This window comes from Gymnoscopelus microlampas (assembly GCF_963454915.1).
Source record: "Gymnoscopelus microlampas genome assembly, chromosome: 10".
In the NCBI taxonomy this organism is placed as follows: domain Eukaryota; kingdom Metazoa; phylum Chordata; class Actinopteri; order Myctophiformes; family Myctophidae; genus Gymnoscopelus; species Gymnoscopelus microlampas.
In genome coordinates, this window is record NC_139947.1 from 26,832,826 (window position 1) to 26,854,359 (window position 21,534).

The 21,534-nt window shown below is 43.2% G+C and overlaps 1 protein-coding gene across 1 annotated transcript in view; it reads left to right on the forward strand.

The window, feature by feature from the left end:
- The window catches only part of LOC311054166 (voltage-dependent calcium channel subunit alpha-2/delta-3-like), a gene marked incomplete at both ends in the record, with an annotated part of 378,193 nt that overhangs the window by 238,014 nt on the left and 118,645 nt on the right, over positions 1 to 21,534 (forward strand). The window contains 4 exon segments of the mRNA XM_084070045.1: positions 6,676 to 6,809; positions 10,645 to 10,662; positions 20,664 to 20,735; positions 21,041 to 21,121. Of these exon segments, the coding sequence (XP_083926171.1) occupies positions 6,676 to 6,809; positions 10,645 to 10,662; positions 20,664 to 20,735; positions 21,041 to 21,121 (305 nt within the window).

Below are 21,534 nucleotides of genomic sequence, written 5' to 3' on the forward strand. Positions count from 1 at the left end.
TTTATGTATAGCCTAAAAATGACACAGTTCCAGGTATTAATGGGTTAACATGTATTTTAACACACACACACACACACACACACACACACACACACACACACACACACACACACACACACACACACACACACACACACGCTCAGTCAATGCAGGTCTAGTCAGTTGTACCAATCCCACAGACAATAGAGCAACTCATAAATTAAACAAGTTAATTTAGGCCAAATATTTAGGCCCAAAAAAAAACACAAAAAGTTAGAATACGGAGATGAGAGGTTTCTGACTGGCAGCAACAATATAACGATAGACACGGAACATGGTTCATATATAATGTGCAACAGGGCTTCTCCCACCTCTAGCCTCCTGACCGTGCGTGCTGTGGCCGTCCTGTCCTTACGCTGTGTGACAAGTTGTACCACGATATGCCAGTGTGAGCGTAGGGACGCATCCATCTATCTGCCCCCCCCCCAGGCTCAGCTTCACCACTGTCTGGTGTAGCCTGAAGGACACCCCCCCCCCCCTCCACAGGCAAGAAGAGGCATGGAGGCAACCTTCTCCAGGCCCCTGTGATTAATCCATTTAGGCCGGGAGCGCATCTGTGTCATTTTAAGATTTATTTCGCTATTTTAAAAAAAATAGGGGCGTCACGGCCATTCATTTTGCATATGACGCGACACCCTCACTCTCACAGATCCGTGATTTACCCCCCACTTTTTGAAAAAATAAAATATTTATTTTATTTATTATTATTTATTTTTTTTAATCGGTAAAATCAGGCAAAAATAAGAATTAAATAACCTAACCCTAACCCTAAAACCGAAATCAAGTAACCAAAACACCGAAAAAAAACGAACAAAATCCGCCCAAAAAAGCGCATTTTTTTAATACAAAATTCGTTTACATTTGACAGTTACAAATGTTCGCTTGAAAAAAATGATATGCAAAGATTTGCAAAAAATAGCAGATCTATTTTTTCAAAAATAGCAGATCTACAAGCTCATACCGCGGCACCGAGTGCCGCGCTATGAGCTTGTAGATCTGCTATTTTTGAATAGCCAAAATATAAAATAAGGGGTATAGTCCACCGAAAGTCCATCCACCTTCTGAGAGCCTGTGACGTCCCTGATATATAATCAGGTAGCTCTTGTGCATATCCAGGGTGGAGGTGCTGGTTTGGCAAGATAATACACATAAGACAGAAAACCTCCCACTGCTTCTCTCAGGAAGGGACTGCACACTCCTATGACGATTGACAGGACTCACTTAATGCTTCATTTTGTTTTATATATATATTTTTTTAAAGTGAACATTTCAAACTTTTTCTTCGATCTGGTTGTCGCTGGAACCAAATATTTTGAGATGGGGGGTCCTCGGACGAATACATATAATTTTGGGTGGACCTTGACATGAAAATGTTTGAGAATCACTGATATTATAGCAACATACGTTTAAAAAAAAAAACAGTTAGGATTTAGAAGACATTTGTAGAATCGGCCTCAGGACATAAAGGGTTAATGATGATGCCACTGGACCTAGCCCGTCCGCTGTTGTTTTTTGCACGCGCGAGTGTGTGTGTTTTCTCTGTCTGTGTGTGTGTGTGTGTGTGTGTGTGTGTGTGTGTGTGTGTGTGTGTGTGTGTGTGTGTGTGTGTGTGTGTGTGTGTGTGTGTGTGTGTGTGTGTGTGTGTGTGTGTGTGTGTGTGTGTGTGTGTGTGTGTGTGTGAACTGTGAAATAATCTATCCATGATGCATAGGAGGTGGTCTGGTGTTGAGGGTTCAGTCCCAGGTCAGGTTTGAGGTCAAGTGCATTCTTCTTGCTATGGTGAGCACAGTGACTGGCTCTCTGCTGTCTGTTAGATAGTAGATAGTCTGGGAGACATCGGCTTAGAGCCTGGACAGCAGGGGCGCGGCCACTGCGTTCTGATTCAAATCAATAGCCAATGAAGAAAAGGGGGCGGGATCTACATGCAGTGGGTGTCGCATGTAAATAGGATCGACGGGAAGCAATTTCTCCTTGAGAAATTGCGGCCGCCATTGTTGTGTACTGCTGTTTGCCTCTCGTCTGACTGTTTAGACGAGTTGCACAGCTCTCAGACCGGTAAGAGGCGTGTCCGCTCAGATTCTGAGTGTAAGTTACATCCTGCCCACAAATACAGGGGTTTTGGCCCAGAAGTTCCTCGCCGCTCCCGTTTGTATGCGAGAGCTGGCGAAAACTTCTGGGAACTCAGATTAGTTAGATAGTAGATACAATGAACCCAGTTTAAGTTTTTGTCGCATTCCTAACTTATCCTAAGCCAATCATTTTGATGACTTGCGGAGTCTCCTGACGGAGACATTACCATCTTTCCACCGGTCGTCGAATTTTCGTTAGGCGGTAGATTAATAACGTTTTAGACTCTCTAGTGTATAGATTAATCTACCTATGCTTCTGCTCTGTCCCTACGGAATCCAGGTCGTTTCCGTACGGTAGATGATGACCCCTCAAAATCTATTTCTTCTGCCGGTGATTTTCTCCTTGAGTGCTCCACACAGTGATGGAGGCAGTATGCTCTTATTACAGATGGTGGACTCTCTTTTCCGTTACCCCAAATGTCTTCTAAATCCCAACAGTATTCTGAAAAAAAGTATGTTTCTATATCAGTGGTGCTCAAACTTTTTCATGTCAAGGCCCCCAAAATTCTATGTATTTGGCCGCCGACCCCCATCTCAAAATATTTTGTTCCAGGGACCCCCCAGAAGCAAAGATTTGAGTTACAAAAAATAATATATTCAAAGATTTGCACACATTTTCACGATTTTTCTAAAATAGCAGATCTACAAGCTCGTAGCGCGGCACTCAGTGCCGCGCTATGAGCTTGTATATCTGCTATTTTTGAATAGCCAAAGTGTAAAATAATTATTTTTTTAGCTCGAATCAAAAAAGTAGAGGTGGGCATAGATTATTTTTTTTAATCTAGATTAATCTATCTGCAATCCTGGAGTTAATCTAGATTAATCTAGATTAAAATGGCTCATTTGAAGTCTGCCGAAGGCATTCAAAATATGTGTGTTCTAGGGATGCACCGATGGGATTTTGGCCGATATCGATATCCGATATGATATATTGCTGTTATGACCGATAACCGATATAACCGATGTTGATATGATCGATTAAAAAAACAGTTTTATCCAGTCTGAAAAACATGTGTAAACACTGCATTTGAAAAAGCAATCCCTGTTTATTCCAAATTATTTTATATTATCATCTGGATAATCCCCAGAGCAAAAAACATAATGTGTCAACTGCAAAAAGTACCAGTGACAGCAGCTTAGAAAGAAACTTGGCAAATATCATTGATATTGAATAATTGAATAAAAAGTTTGGGCCCCAATACTGACCCCTGGGAGACGCCCAAATGATTTGAGCTGTATTTGCCCAGCTTCACAAACTGTTGACGTCTGTCCAAATAACTTTGTTTTAATCCAGTCTACTGCAATGCCTCTAATACCAATGTTCTCCAGTTTGTTTATTAATATGGTAGCATACATTTGTTTGTTGTTGTTAGCATGTAGCACTCAGTAGCATGCTCTATAGCAACAAGTATTACCAAACATCGCCCAACTACTGCTATGTTTGTTCATCAACACGGTAGCGGAGGCTCTGCTTTTGTCCAATGACCACTTTAATAATCTTCGCTGGGCTTACAGACCTGAAGCAAATTAATTAACGAGTGGAGCAACACGCTCGCACCTACACATACTCAGCCTCTCTCTGTCTGAGTGAAATGAATGAGAGGCAGTGCGCAGCGCACGTCTGTACACCATGTGAAACCCGACACCTATCCCCCCCCCCCCCCCCCCACACACACACACACACACACACACACACACACACACACACACACACACACACACACACGCATTGCAGTCACACACAGACACAGAGTAATTCGCTCAGCTACATCAGCTAATGTTTTGGCTCCCAGACCCAACTTTGAGAATAGATTAACGGCGGTAATTTTTTTTTATCGCACGATGAGAGTCCGCGTTAACTTAGCCCGGTAACGGCATTAACGGCCCGGCCTTACAAAAAAGACACAGATGCGTTCCAGGACTTAATGGGCCAAAGTGGAACAAAACAATCAAAACAAAACAACGTACTGTATGTACAATTAAACTGGAATAAAGAAATGTTTGAACATAGTTGTGTTACATTGCAACTTATACAGAAAACTATTTTACAAAACCATACAAATTGTGCATTTGCTGTCAGAAAAAAAAGTTATATGTCCGCGTAGGAAAGGTTAGCTTGGGATAAACATTTCAGCAGCAAATTCTTCAAATATATTTTACGGTAGACAGTTGCTCTGTTTGTACGTACATTATTTCTCTGTACCAGGATCCAGGGGTGCACTGGTCGCTTCACGCGACACCACATCTTTCCGCCATTTTTTTTGGGCAGGATCACGCGCACGCACAAGCACGCACATGCACGGATGGGCGCTCGGGTGTGCGCTCCCCGCGATTCATGAGCCAAGAACCCAAATGGCTATTTTTGCATAACAGGTTTTGCAAATGCTCACATACATTTTGGCTATAGCACTGCTGCTACCAGTATATCTGTACACAACCAGAATGCCTCAGCCACCGTCGAAGAAGGGTAAGGTACTAGTTCATTATTAAACCTTTAAGGCCGGGAAGGGAACGCATCTGTGTCATTTTAAGATTTCTTTGGCTATTCAAAAATAGCAGATATACAAGCTCATAGTGCCGCGCTATGAGCTTGTAGATCTGCTATTCTTAGAAAAATCCTAAAAATGTGTGCAAATATTAAATATTTATACATTTTTAACTCAAATCTTTGCTTCTGGAACAAAATATTTTTAGATGGGAGGGGATCCGCGGTCAAATACATATTATTTTGGGGGTCCTTGACAAGTTTGAAAACCATTGATAATATAGCAACATAAGTAAAAAATAAATAAAGAATCCCAGAAGCAAAGATTTGAATTAAAAACTTTCGCTTTAAAAAAAGTATATATATATATTCAAACTAAAGATTTGCACACATTTTCACGATTTTTCTAAAAAAATAGCCAAAGAAATCTTAAAATGACACAGATGCGTTCCCTTCCCGGCCTTAAAGGGTTAAAATAGCGTTCTGACAGTAAAAAAATCACCATCACATTATGTCTCTCTCTCTCTCTCTCTCTCTCTCTCTCTCTCTCTCTCTCTCTCTCACTTGCATTCTGTCTCTCCTGCTTGTTCACTCTTTGCCTTCGTATGTCCGGGTCCCCTGCTGTGTGGTGCATTTCAGAAGTGTCGCATTTCAGAAGTGCCGTCTCATGTGTTAGACATTAGCATCATAATGGCAGCATTACCATCAAAGAGAAAATGCTATCGCTTAAATTCCACTTGCGCTCTTAAAAAAACCTGAGCGTTCATGTGACTCTGGGGGGGGGGGGGTGTAAATGGTAACGGGTCCATTTGGTTCCATTTGCACACTCCCAGAGTCACATGAACATTGAGGATTTCACTGTGGACCTATTCAGACGGCACCGAGTGCCGTGCTATGAGCTTGTAGATCTGCTATTTTTTGTTGTTTTTTATGTGAAAATGTGTGCAAATCTTTTAATATATATATTTTAAGAAATATGTATATATTCAAAGATTTGCACACATTTTAACGATTTTTCCAAAAATAGCAAATCTACAAGCTCATAGTGCGGCACTCGGTGCCGCACTATGAGCTTGTATATCTGCTATTTTTGAATAGCCAAAGAAACCTATTCAGACTGGCTTGACTGTTTTACATCACAGGGGGGAATCTCTATATTATTTCGTTACATGTATGATGCCAGTACATATCTGCATCAGCTTGCTATCGCATTGTGTTTCACGTGTAATAGTTTTTTTCTGCTATGGCAAGTTGGGTAAAATGGTACGCGGTGGCTCGGAAAAGATGTGTTCGTACTGCAGCTCTTGTACGGGTGTAATCATAATCGATATGTGTGCATATGGCCAGATATGTACTGCAAAACATGTTGGTTTGTAGAGATATGAAGTACAGCACCATGCAGGAGAAAGAACGCCGCCGACCACACAGACACGCACGCACGCACCCACACACGCACACAAACACATACAACCACAAACTATCTGCGTATGTCTATCAGTGGTGTAAAGTAACTAAGTACATTTACTCAAGTACTGTACATTTACTCAAGTACAGTACAATTTTGAGGTATTTTTACATTACTGGAGTGTTTCCAATTTTCTGTACTTTTACTTCTACTCCACTACATCTCAGAGGCAAATATTGTACTTTTTTTTTTTTTTTTACTCAAGTACATTTAGAATTCCGGAAATTTACTTGTAACAGAGTATTTCTACATCACAGTATTGATACTTTTACTTACATTAACACAATGTGAGTACTTGTTCCACCACTGGTTGATTATATCTAATGTATGAATTAACCCCATTTTCTCTCCTCTCTCTCTCTCTCTCTCTCTCTCTCTGTCTCTGTCTGTCTGTCTGTCTCTCTCTGTCTCTGTCTTTGTCTGTTTGTCTGTCTGTCTGTCTGTCTGTCTGTCTGTCTGTCTGTCTGTCTGTCTGTCTGTCTGTCTGTCTGTCTGTCTCTCTCTCTCTCTCTCTCTCTCTCTCTCTCTCTCTCTCTCTCTCTCTCTCCCCCCCACAGGGTACTTCACTCAGATCTCCACGCTGGCGGACGTTCAGGAGAACGTCATGGAGTATCTGCACGTTCTGAGCCGTCCCAAGGTCATTGACCAGGAGCACGATACGGTGTGGACCGAGGCCTACATCGACAGCACCGTGAGTGATACACAGCTCTGACGTGGAGGCACTGGAGACCAGGGTCATTTTACATTTCTTTGGCTATTCAAAAAAAAGCAGATATACAAGCTCATAGCTCATAGATCTTGTAGATCTGCTATTTTTTTGTTTTTTTTATGTGAAAATTTGTGCAAATCTTTAAATATATATATTTTAAGAAATGTATATTCAAAGATTTGCACACATTTTCACGATTTTTCCAAAAATAGCAGATATACAAGCTCATAGCGCGGCACTCGGTGCTCTGCTATTTTTGAATAGCCAAAGAAATCTAAAATGACACAGATGCGTCCCCGGATTGAATGTGTTATATAACTATAACTAGGCTAAGTTTGAACTTTTTTTTGGCCCCAGTTAGGGTTCTCATCTCTGACCGGGAATACGTTTACTCAAGTAACATTTTGAACACAGGCCTTTTACGTGGCATTGCTACTTTTACTTAAGTAAAAACATTTAGTATTTTTTCCACCACTGTACAAGAGTGTTGTTACACCAGCGTCCGTGTTCTGGGGGGAAGCTTTTGCAGGAAAATAGCAGATTGACAAAGCTTGCAATGCGTTGTGAGCAAAATATCAAAAAAAAAAAATAGCAGATCTACAAGCTCATAGCGCGGCACCGAGTGCTGCGCTATGAGCTTGTAGATCTGCTATTTTTGAAAAAAAAAAACTGTTAGGATTTAGAAAACATTTTAAAGAATCGCCTCAGGTCTTAAAGGGTTAATGGGTTAACCAGCATTCTTATTGTGGGGAAAGCTTTAGCTGAAAACAGCCTGATCAACGAGCTCGTCAATGGGCTATTTTCAGCGAAAGCTTCCCCCACAATAACAGACACAACACTAGTGTAGAGCCTTGAGGGACTCCAGTCGTCCACATAGGGCCTATATATAAGTGGTTTAACTCATGGTGCCTCAGGCTTGTTGCACCGGTGCTGCCATGAACCATGTCTGAGGGCGGGAAGCCTGGGGCGGGCAGCGGTGCACTAGTGACTCCTACAGGTTGTACGCCTGTGGAGCAGGGAGTGGAACAGGGAGGGACAGTGTTTTCCTCCTCACACGCTGCGGCCTTTCAGTGAAACTCCTCTATTCAGTCAGGTGAAAAACAGCGTCACGCAGTATCGGTATTGTTATTTTGTAATTTTTCATTCAAATAGTTTGTCTGGCTGCGGTTTTAAACACATACGACAGATCTACCAGCAGAGAGCAGCAGATTGACACATTGACCACTCGCTCACTCGCTTGACCCCCCCCCAAACAGGCTCAAACAGTCCATACGTCATAACCGGATGTGACATTTTCGCAGATTGACGATCGGTCTTCAGTTCGATGTGATACACGACGACGATGGCTGTTCGTCATCCAGACTAAAGAAAATAGAACTAGAGCTCTCTTTTTTATACCATGTGAAAAAACGTGTGTTTCCCTATTCTCGCCTAAAATGACTAAAAAAGGCCTTCCGAGAACCGGAAACGGAATCTGCATCATGAATCCGGAACCCGGTGAGTGTGATGCAAACAGAAAACGAAACTGATGATGAAAAATTGACAGAACAGCGCGATCACAGATTAAACAATGAAAATTGCGGCAATCAAGCGATGGATTTGAAAGAGCGCATATATGCGATCTTGGCAATCAATGTGTTAACTCTTTGACTGCCAGACTTATATCTGGCTGCGTGCAGCCACTGCCAGAGATATTTCGATTTACTTACCTTTTGAAGTAGTCACAGGATATTTATCTCCAGTATGATCGACCCGGCGCAGGGGAGGGTAATCACTGGCACACTGGCATAAGTTTGTGAGAGAGGATATTTGGTTCAAAAATAAAACAGTTTAAGATAAATGTCAATTAAATTAAGTCCTCTCACATCTGTATGCAAATTATATCCTGCACACAATTGTACATTCATTCAAACTCTGAACTCTGAGGAGGGAGTCTGGGAGATAGGTGGGTTATTGGGGAGTCTAATGATCATTACATCTGATGTGAAAGAAAACAGAAGAAGAAGAAGAAGAAAATGTTGTTTTATTCATTGAAAATCAAAATGTGTTTGAAATATTTTATTTTGATGATACACTGACAATGAAGAAAATAAGAAAAATGTCACTTCATGTCAAAAAGGTTGGTATAACCTAGCGAATGATTTCAGCAGCGAACAATGCGGTGTCTTGCTGTTTTGTATCTGTCTCAGAGTGTGAACTTGCATGAAAGTGTGTGTTGTGTATGCGCCAGATGGTGAACCATTAGGTGAATGAGTCTCCTGTGTGTGTTTGGGAGCGCTGTAGCGTGGGTGTAGCATCACATAGCGAGACGCCATCCCTGTCTGAGTTTAGTCTCTGATGATCTCTTTAAATCTGGTGCAACCCGACCGTCCCTCCCCTCCCCGACACACCAAACCACACACACACGCACACACACAAGCAACAAATGACATTTAATTTGCGTCTAGCCTCTCATTTTTATCCCCACGTAACATTTCCCTAACAAACAAATTCCTATGAATACCTGAACCAAAATGTTACATGCATTATGTCCTTCTTGGCACAGACGGTATCATGCTTGAACCCCCCCACCCCTCCAACAACAACAACAAAACCCACAGAATATTTCTCGAACCATAATCCACGGACAATAACCGCACAGTGAGACACGCAACAATGCCTCCCTTTGGTTGTGCTTTCATTGTGTTTGGTTCTACGGTAGAGCGAACGGCAAGTCATTCATCCTCCTCTCCATGCTTCTGAATAGATTTAAGAGAGAGAGAGAGAGAGAGAGAGAGAGCAGAGGAAATGGAAGGTGACAAAGGTGGGTGGGGGGTGGTGGGGGGGGTTGGGGGTTCCTTCCTTGGAGCTATATCGCCGCCACACGGAAATGGACCACGTTTTGTCTGGAAGACCCTCTTCTCGTGCCTCGATTGTCTCCGCTGCCTTTTTGTTTCGCCGCTCGCTTTGTCCTCGTTATCTCAGCCCATTTATCACGGTCAAGATACGTGCACTCCGCCCGCACGCACGCGCGCGCACGCACGCACGCACACACACACACACACACACACACACACACACACACACACACACACACACACACACACACACACACACACACACACACACACACACACACACACACACACACACACACACACACACACACATACACTGACCCTGCAAGCTCTCCCCACACACACACACACACCGATCCATATGCATTCCACAGTAACCCTGCAGTAACAGCGTTACAGTTTTTGACCCCGCTTTCTGTCGAGCTATTTATTTCCTCTTGTCAGTATACCAACATCAAAGTCAGCACATTTAAACCTGATTCATGATTCTTTTTTAAATACATCCTTACAATGGTTTAATTAGTTGCTCGTTTTGCTACTCTGCGCTGATTTTAGAATGTTAATGCTATTTACCGTATGTATTTGAGATATTTGGCTCTTGTGGACTCATCTTTATTGTCTCGTCACAGCTTTACAGGAGTAAGACAGTGGGTGAAATTTGTTTTTTTGTGTAAGCTCCATCGTTTCCAGAAAGAGAACTCACTCACTCGGAACTGTGGTTCTAAATGGTGTTGTTTTCATGTTCTTGATTGGAAAGCACGTTGGGTCATCATCTGTTGTCTGTGAATGTACTCCACAAATAAAGGTGTCTTGACTAAGACACTATAGCCACACCCCCACCGACGCAGGTACTCTATCTATCTATCCAGCAGGAAAACCACACTTACAAAGCCTTTGTGAAACTTGACTCATCTGAACTTTTTCTCTTCCCACCCTCCTCCTCCTCCTCTCTTCTTCTGTTTGACCTTTGACATCTGTAGCTCCCCCAGGCCCAACAGGTAAACGTCTTGATGGGCACCCATCCCCCTTCCCAACCCCTCCCACCCACCCATCACGTTTTACGTTGTGCTCTCACATGTGTCTGAGACCCCCGCCCTGGTGTGTGTGTGTGTGTGTGTTTCCATGTGTGCATTTCAGTGGGGGGGAGGTGGGGGGGACGTGTTTCCAAGTGTAGTGGTACCCCATGGCATTTCTGTGTTGTCGTGCGTTGGGTGTTGTACTTTGTATGTTTTGGCTGGCTCGTTTTTTGGTCGCGTTGCAGTCCCTGTTTTTTCGACTTGACCCAGCCTCTTCTTCCTATACGCTTAATTTATACTCTGTCGCACGACGTCGCCACTCGCCGAAAATAGCCCCCGATCGCCGGAGATCGGGGCTATTTTCCCGCCGTGTGACCGTCGCCGTACGCCAACGTATAAATCAGGCTTCACAAAGCCCTGCATTGTGGTTTTCCAATCGGTGCAGTCAATTTGCCACAGTCCTGCACACATCTCCGATCCGACAAACACACCACAGACACGCACACGCCACACGCACACGCCACACACACACTCATTCTTCATTGTCGATGCTGTGTCGGTCCTGCTTCGCTCATGTCTAGAATGCTGGCAGCTGTGAAGTTGCATTTTTTTGTGCCCCGTTTTGCTTGTGTGAGTTTCACTGTGATACACATGATGGCTTGTCGTGTTCGTTTTGTTGTGGGATCCTCGGTGATAAAAGCTATTTTTTCTGTTCCTCTGGGTGAGGAACAGACTGTCTACTGCAGGGGTCTTCAACATTTTTTCCAGGCCAAGGACCTCCTAGCCAAGAGAGAGATGAAGCAGGGACCCCTACTGCATATTGTATAAAAATGATTTGCTGATAAAACTTTTTAGATATCTTCATAGTCTTGTTGGACAGACACTATCACCAAGTGTAAATTAATGTTTGTTTACACAATATCTTTTTAATATGATGGATTAATTTAACTAAAGAGGTGGTGCCATGGTTTTGCACTTTTTCTGTTTTTCATGTGTCTATGAGGTTGATAGAACTTCATTAAGCCCCCTGGTGGTGTTTTTATGGTGTTTTATGTCTTCTCTGACTATTTTGAGTTTCTACCTGGAGGCTGAAACCTTGAGGGTCAAACGTGCCAATAGAAAAACAGCCCTTTAGTGACATAGTAAAAATATACCCTCACCCTCATTATCATAACGCAACAGGGGTGGGCATGAGGAGGAGGAGGGACTAGGACAGGTGGGTGGTGCTAAGGTGGTGGAGGAGGTGCTAAGGTGAGAACCAGGTATACTTAATGAACTGGAGGTGTGTCCACTTAAAAACATGATTTCAACAATTTCTGTACACTTTTTTGAAAAAAATCTTCCTCCTAGTTCAACCATAATACCTGATGATTATGTTTTAGGGGGGGGGGGGGGGGGATCACTGAAAATCACGGCACCCCGTCTTTAAACCCTCAATACTTAGTAAACTTGATCTATGGCTATGTACTTGGTCAGCTCCTTTTTCTCCTCTACACCAAACCTCTTTGTCAAAAACAGCTGGTCTACACGTTTTGAGCTTCAAGATCTGCTATTTTCGGCGAATGTTCTCCCCCAGAATATAGGATACTAGGGTTCAAGTGGTTTATGTAAAAAAAAAATCACACCCTGTGTGAAGGTAGCGGCGCCTTTGATACATTTTGTCATCGATATGTGTTTATAATGTGTTTATAGCCACGTGTCACGTGAAGCTTGACCAATCACTTTGTTGACGTACGCACCTGACCAATCAGAACGGTGACGTACGCACACGGACAAAGTCAGGTATAGAGCAGGATCCGCTCTATACCTGACAAAGTCAGGTATGGAGTGGCTAGCGCCGCTAAAAAAAGACCCCCGTAGTAACTCTGAAGACCCCTGTAGGGATCCTGGACCCCCTGTTGAAGACCCTATGGTCTGCTGTATAGATGACTGCGGAGATGATCTGGTCAGATGCCTTCATATTATGGATTTGCTGTGTTTTATGAATGGTGTGTGAGCCCGGGGGAGGAGGGTTAAGGATCTCTATAATGGTAGCATTGATGATGGCACATTGTAGCATCCTGGCCCACCATCAACGGAGCAGATAGCCGTCCCCATTAGGCAGCTGGCGGGCCATATGTCTGACATTGCATAGTTAGGGCGACAGCCTGGCAGATAGACACCGGAGCAGATCGGCACCATGCAGAAATAGATGCCGCATTGTCAGGCAGCAGCGTAAGGCGATTAGAAATTGTGTTCCACACTGTCTCGTTCACGCACAATCGCACTGCAGTCATCCACCGTCTCGTAAATGAATCCGGCCCCATCGTCAACAGGCCTTATGCTTCATTTATACGCGGGCGATAGCAGATCTATGAGCTCACAATGTGTCGCATCAGAGGCAGAAACAGAGGCTAAGGCCACCTATGTGCTCCATCCGACATCATAACTGTGTTCGTGCGGGGTAGGTGATGTTCCTGCACCCAGGGCTTAATTTGTGCAGCAATAGTTTTGAACAGACGTTGGGCTGAGGAGAGGAACTAGTCAAATTTCCCACAGCGCCTCAGAAACAATATCCAGGTATTAACACATTCGGTGCCAGAGTTTTATTAAAACATTGTACGTTTAGTGCCAGAAATCTTACCGTTTGTAACGCTGCGCTGTTTAGAGCTGTAGACTCCACCACGACAAGCACCCAGATGTAAACAATGGATGCGTGTACGATGGTGGATGGTCCAGGCTAACGCCTGGAACATAATAATTGCGGAGTGATCGCGCTCCGAAAATGGCTCGTTTTCACCACTGTAAAAAGTTAAGGAGATCCCGAGGTTTTTATCAAGGAGATAGAATGGGAGCGGACGGAAGATCACGGTGATCCATCTGTCCCTTCCATTTAAGAGGCACAGTGGGTGATTCCAAAGTTGCGCTTGCCCCCCCCCCTTGTGGAAAAAAAACGAAAGAAACAAAAACATTGAAAACACGACATTTCCCGTGTTTGGCACTCAACCGTTACTCTTTGAAAACACGAGAAATCCCGGTTTTGGCACCCAATGTGTTAAAATAACCGCGCTGGTTGTATACAATATGCTACGGCCGCGAGACGACAGCAAGACATCTTTTCTGACAGGCCATCAGCAAAAACGTTACTGACGTCAGATGGATTATGTTGAAGCGTGTTGTAGGGGCCTTAAGACTGGCTGAAACACACAGAACACAGAGATTGACAGACAGACAGACAGACAGACAGACAGACAGACAGACAGACAGACAGGTGGACGGGTCTTTTAAAAGCTTGTGGGTGTCATCATGGAAGTCATCGTGTCATGGACATTGGATGGGTGCTCCAAACATGTTCTCACCTCCTCTCCTCTTGTCTCTATCTGCTCTCTCCATCATTCTGCTCTCTGTACCTTTATCTCTGTCTCCTCTCCTTCCTCAGCCCGTTCACCAGAGAAAACCATGACACTGTACGTTTCTGCAAAGTGTGAAAAACCTTTGAAACTGGATGTTTTAAATCCCAAAAAAATGTTTCACAGTGTCTAGATGTAGACCAGGGGTGATGCAGCTTCGATGATGGGGAGGGCCACTATATTTCCACAATCACTGCAGAGGGCCACATTGCATATACTGTCGGGCAGACACCTCTTATCTCCGTATTTTAACTTTTTTTCGTGAATTAATGCTGTACTTTGCCATTTTTTGTCACACAAAAGTAGCAAAAATAGCAGATCTACAAGCTCAAAACGCGTCGCAGCGCGACGCGTTTTGAGCTTGTAGATCTGCTATTTTTGCTATTTTTGAATTTGAATCCTGTTTTTCTTTTTGCTATTTTTGAATTGGAATCCTGAAAAGTAACGTTTTTATTTAATTTCAAATGCATTTAGTTATACTAACATCATTAACTTAAATACAAATACATTGGACATAAAAAAGACAATATATTTTTTATACTAGTCATTAAGCTACTATAATATAGACTGAAGTAATTAAAGCGGGTCATGTTTGCATGTTTGGAATTGTAACAGCTGAAATCAATAATATGTCAGTATTCCGATATTAACCTAAGGGCCGCATTAAGTGAAGGTGGGGGCCACATGTGGCCCCCGGGCCGCCAGTTGCCCATGTATGATGTAGACCATGTTGACTCCTTATTATTGTTAGTACATAATACTGTAACTAACCCAAAACCTAACCCTAACCCAAAGCAATTGACAATTTAGACAATTTAGGCATTTAGCAGACGCTCTTATCCAGAGAGTGTTTACCTTTAATGCAGACAGACAGTTTAATATAATAATAAACTTTATTTGTATAGCAGCTGTCATGACATGAAATGCAGCTCAAAGTGCTTTACAGAGCAAGAATAAAGCACAAGCGCTTTATAGAAAAAGTACATAAAACAACATGACAAAATATAGCACAAAAAAAACAGTGAGGACATGAATAAAAAAACGGAGATTTAAAAATCAACTAGAAGCAAGAGTGAAGACATAGGTCTTGAGCTGTGCTTTAGGGCTATCCACAGAGTCTGCCTGTAGTGCCTCAGTAAACTAGGATCACAGGTAAACCAAGAACCTAGCATAAGGTCTAAACAATATACTATCAAAAAATAATCTATACATTGAAACTCAAGGATACCAGGTAAACACTGAAGCTAGCATCTGTCTAGATAATAATCTAAATCAGTGGTTTTCAACCTTTTTCGCGTCAAGGACCCCCAAATTGACACATAATTAGCCCACAGACCCCCATTTGAAAAGATATGCCAGGGACTCAACCATTTTGATTTCTAGGGGGTCCCAATCTACACTGTATCATCATTATCCGTGTTCATTTAACTCTGAGAGTGTACAAATGGAACCATTTGTACACTCTCAGAGTTACAGACATATAAGGGTCAATTTGGTTCCTAATTACTAATTTGGCTGGGGACCCCCTGGAACCCCCTCAAGGAACACTGGTGGTCCCCGGACCACAGGTTGAAAACCCCTGATCTGAATGACATTTTTTACCTTTTGGTCGAGAGAAGCCTACTGTATGTAACAAAAACACGAGAACAAATGACCAAGGTATGTCTGCATGCCTCGTGTCAGTGCTTTGCAGAAACGTACAATGGTAATGTGTCTTTTCCGGCGATTGGATTGCCTTCCTGTATGTTTTTCTCTCTGTGGACTAGAGGTTGTAACTGTTAAGGTTTTTACTTTGAACTATAGAGGTGACATTTTGGATCATTTCAGGGCATACTTGAGGGCTTTCCTTGAACATAGTTGTAAACTGGAAGGGTTGAGACCGCCTTATTCAGGGTGCATGAAGGGAGCACCTCTGTCCTTTGTCTGTTGTTGTACGCTGAAATCCTTCCCTCCACTCGGAGTCAAGGATCCGTCTCAAGTTCAGTTTTGCATCATTAGAAGCCGGTAATGGCTGCTCTTCTCCTTGGTAATCAGCTTAATCACCTGTTAATTAATGTCATTTCCTAGGGCAGCTGTGCAAATCAGATTTTCACAACTGGTAAACATGATGTGTAATAACGTGAATGTGCACACGAACGCACACATACACATGGAATGGACTTCGTAATAGGGGTGAAACAATGCTAATCGAACTAATCAATTTAGTTGATTATACAAAAAAAATGTTATGAAATAATCAATCCATATCTTGGGGCATGCCATTATAGGCAAAACATTAACCCATTCAATCCTCTGTTATTTTAGATTTCTTTGGCTATTCAAAAATAGCAGATCTACAAGCTCATAGCGCGGCACCGAGCTCATAGCGTGGCACCGAGTGCCGCCCTATGAGCTTGTAGATCTGCTATTTTTTTTAAATCATGAAAATGTGTGCACATTCTTTATTTTTTTTTTGCCGACATTTCTAACTCAAATATTTAGTTCTGGGGTCACAATTTTTCAAAAATAGCAGATCTACAAGCTATGAGCTTGTACTGTAGATCTGCTATTTTTGAATAGTCAAAGCAATTACAAATTACACAAATGATGCTTTCCCGGTCTTAAAGGGTTGAAACAAATACTGAAAATAGCCGATGTACAAGCCTACAACACGTTAGCCTGGTAAACCCTCCCTCCGGAAATCTCATTTCCATTTGATTTCCGGAAGGAGTCTGGTCTGAAACGCCTTTCTGCAATAATCGCTGTGGGCTGGAGTTGGGCGGGAGTAATACCGTTGACTGACAACCCCTTCAACCAATGATCGTTTTTCCCCTTCAGCCAATCAGCAGTTCATTTTGACGAGCTCCAGACTATGTGACGCAACGGGACTTTTGGGACGGCCATGCCGAAAATAGGTTGCCTTATTGGGATACATGCGTGTCACTCCCCGCCCCTGCCGGTTCTCTAAATTTATATTTTTAAATAGGCTCTGTCATGATTAATTGACCACATATATGAAGTTAAACAACTAAATTCTATCCAAACGATATGTTAATAGTAAATTCCGTGCCTCAAAAAAGAAGTTTGAGACCGTTTTAAGAACGAAACTAAGAAGTGACGGCACTCGGACAACAACAATGGCTGCCGTTCGTCTTTTGTCGGCGGCTCTCAGGCTGCACTCGGGTTCATTCGGGCTCACTCGAACTCGCCACCTGATTGGCCAACTGTCGCTGTCAATCACAGAACAATGAGCGACGACGCTGATAGGCTCGTCGGCTCGGCGAGCAGAGCGATTATTGGAGAAAGGCGTTTCAGACCAGACTCCTTCCTGAAATCAAATGGAAATGAGATTTCCGGAGGGAGGGTTTACCAGGCTAACAACACGTGGCATCCAGAGCTTGTAGATCGGCTATTTTCACTATTTTGGCACAACACTATTATGCGACAAAGTGCCAAAGCGGTTAACCGATTGTTTATGTATAAATTATTCTTCCAACATATATATATATATATATATATATATACAAAAATCACTCACAAAATAATTGAGAGTTTCAGCCTGACTGCTTAACAACAGACCATGTGTTGAAGAAGGTCCCTCCAAGCATTTTATAGACTGCTGATATACGATCCAATTGTCCAGAGGATGGAAATAGATGCTGTATTTTTAGACGAGGCCCCTGTTCCTTTTGTCCCGTCCTTTGATCGATCCCAGTCTCCAGCAGCAAGAAGAGCTGAGCATTGTTACAACCTCTGTATTTATGTGTGCTTTTTTTCCCTCCCTTTGATGTCTAACAATCAACTCAAGCTCAAGCAATCAACTTTATTTATTGTCACATCACTGGTTTACGGGTTTAAAGAAGTGAGGGATTTTTTTCCTTTTTTTTAGCACAAGCTCCATCATGTTGTTGTTCTTTCAGAAAGGGGGAAGAAGAAAAAGGACGGGGGGGGGGGACAGGGACACCATTATACCGAGGGGATTAAGCGACGTAATGCATTTTTTCGGAACAAGGTCGAATTTTCAGCGTGAATAAAATCATCGACCAGTATGTGTAACGCCCGGGATTCGAACTCAGGTCTCCCACGTGGAAAGCCAACATCTTAACCACTAAGCCAAAGGGATATCCCTATCGCTTGGGGGAGATATTAGACTTTCAGGCCATCCGGCTGAGGTAGTGAACCACTCTGTTACATATTAATGGAGGCATCACCAAAATAAAAGTTTGATGGTGAAATAATCGCGTTATATTTTTGGTCCGTTTTTTTTTTCTTCTTCTCTTCTTTTCTTTTCCGTGTCGCTCCCGGTGTGTGTGTGTGTGTGTGATGACCTTACTGTGTTTCCTGACGGCTATACGAGCATCTGTCTGGGATATATAAGGTCAGCCATCTCTCAGTCCTTTCTGTCTGGGTGCAGCAGATTGGATGCTTTTCTGTCATTACCTATAATGACTGGTGTGCCAGGCGAGAGCTAGTTTCTGTCTAGCTGCCTGGGAAAGTATTGTGTGTGGAAGCAGCGCTATCCGCTCGAATGGATGGTTTTAAAGGGGTAGTTCACCTCAAAATCCTTAAGTTTGTGTCCTTAACGTCGATGGCCGTGAAGCAATTCAGCGGCTCATATACGAAAGTCTTAATTGATCAAACGGGGCGAGGATAAGCGAGTCGATTTCGATGGTGTTTGTGTCGAGCGGTGTCCTGGGGAGGGTGTGGAGCGGACAACTTTGTGTGAACCTAGGAGGCAGTGTCTCTCTCTTCTTGTCTAACCCTGAAAAGCAAGCAAAGCATCAAGCTTTCATCTCTTAATAGATAGCAACTCCAGATAGGGGATAGCTGCTTAACCCATTTGGACTGGGAAATAATCATTTTAAGATGTATTTGGCTATTCAAAAATAGCAGATATAGAAGCTCATGCCACGCTACGAGCTTGTAGATCTACTATTTTTTGAAAAATCGTGAAAATGTGTGCAAATCTTTGAGGCAGAACATTCGTAACTCAAATCTTTGCTTCTGGGAATTCTACAAATGTCTTCTATAAATCCTAACAGTGTTCTGAAAAACGTATGTTTCCATGTCAAGGACTACCCAAAAGTATATGTACTGTATTTGCCCCGGACCCCCATCTCAAAATATGTTGTTCCAGGGACCCCCAGAAGCACAGATCGGAGTTAAAAATGTCCGTAAAAATATTATATTCAAAGATTTGCATTTTTTGTTTTGCATAATTTCACGATTTTTAAAAAAAAATAGCAGATCTACAAGCTCATAGCGCGGCACTCGGTGCCGCGCTATGAGCTTGTAGATCTGCTATTTTTGAATAGTCCGAAGACATTTTAAAATGACACGGATGCGTTCCCGCCGGTCTTTAAGGGTTAAAAGATAAAATGTCATAATTATTCCGTGGGTCTTTTGGGATGAAGGGAAGAGAAGATGCCCGTCCCGTCCCGAAACGCCTGCCTTTGGATAAGCTTAAAGTGCACCAGATTCTGCACGAAGATCAAAAGGGCTCTTTGATTGAGTTACATCTTAAAGTTGGATTTAATGTACATGAATAAAACATGCAGAGGGTGCTTTGACCTGGGCCTGGTCCTCCGTAATCCCTGCTTGTGGATGTGTGTTAACGTTATGCACTTCTTGTGACGTATATAGCCACACACACACACACACACACACACACACACACACACACACACACACACACACACACACACACACACACACACACACACACACACACACACACACATGGGCATGCTTTGCTGAACACTCTGCACAATGCTGTGTGGCTGTACAGTAACTACTGCCTTTCAACATATTATGCCTTTGTGTCTCCCTGTCTTTGCCTCTTCTCTGTCTCTCTGTGTGTCTCTGTCTCTCTCTCTCTCTCTCTCTCTCTCTCTCTCTCTCTCTCTCTCTCTCTCTCTCTCTCTCTCTCTCTCTCTCTCTCTCTCTCTCTCTCTCTCTCTCTCTCTCTCTCTATGTCTCTGTCTTTGCCTCTCTCTGTCTCTGTCTGTCTCTGTCGCTCTGTCTATGTCGCTTTGTCTGTCTGTCTGTCTGTCTGTCTGTCTGTCTGTCTGTCTGTCTGTCTGTCTGTCTGTCTCTCTCTCTGTCTCTCTCTGTCTATGTCTCTCTCTGTCTCTCTGTCTATGTCTCTCTCTGTGTCTCTCTCTGTCTGTCTGTCTCTCTGTCTATGTCTCTCTCTCTGTCTTTGTCTTTGTCTTTGTCTCTCTGTCTATGTCTCTCTCTGTGTCTCTCTCTGTCTGTCTCTCTGTCTATGTCTTTGTCTTTGTCTCTCTGTCCCTGTCTCTCTGTCACTCTCTGTCCCTGTCTCTCTGTCTCTCTCTGTCCCTGTCTCTCTGTCTCTCTCCCTCCTTGCTCTCTCTGTATCTCTCTGTCTCTCTCTGTATCTCTCTGTCTCTCTCTGTATTTCTCTGTCTCTCTGTCTCTCTGTCTCTCTGTGTGTGTGTGTGTGTGTGTGTGTGTGTGTGTGTGTGTGTGTGTGTGTGTGTCTCTCTCTCTCTCTCTCTCTCTCTCTCTCTCTCTCTCTCTCTCTCTCTCTCTCTCTCTCTCTCTCTCTCTCTCTCTCTCTCTCTGTATCTCTCTCTCTCATCATTATCTCAGCAGGACCCAGGTCTAGGACCTGTACTGATGACCACTGTAGCGATGCCAGTGTTCAGCACAAAGAATGAAACAGTAAGTGTCTCTGCACACAGACACATCACAGCCCTATAGCCATGTAGTCTCTCTGTACACAGACACATCACAGCCCTATAGCCATGTAGTCTCTCTGTACACAGACACATCACAGCCCTATAGCCATATAGTCTCTCTGTACACAGACCATGACACATTATATTGGGGTTCTCTCTCCTGATTGGATAAAATTGTTTTCCCGACCTGAAGATGTATTTTATGTAGTGTTCTCTTTGTAAAGTTGTGACAGGTCATATTATGAGAATAAGCCCTCACTCACATCCTGCTGTCTGTGTGTTTTTCAGAGAAACCGTGGCATCTTGCTTGGCGTGGTCGGCACAGATGTTCCCGTCTCCGAGCTGCTCAAAACCATTCCTAAATACAAGGTAACGCACGCACGCACGCACGCATGCACGCTGTGCAGCAGTGGTGTAGAGCAGGGGTCTTCAACAGGGGGTCCGGAACCCCTAGGGGGTCCTCAGAGTTACTACAAGGGGTCCGCCAAGTCTTTGTGTGATGTGATTTTTTTTTTTTTTTTTACCTTAACCACTTGAACCCTAGCGTCCCTTTTCTGAGGATAACTTTTGCCAAAAAATAGCTGATCTATAAGCTCGTGGAGCATTAGTCACCGTGAGCTGTGTTTTCTTTTTCTGTTGTTTTTCGATCTTCAAAACCTACAATCTCTTAAAAACAGCGTGAGTTTCCTTTTTGTCATTAGCGCGGTAGTTCCTGGCCAAACAGGAAACCGGTGCGGTAGTTCCTGGCCAAACAGGAAACCGGTGCATTTCCGTTTCCGTTT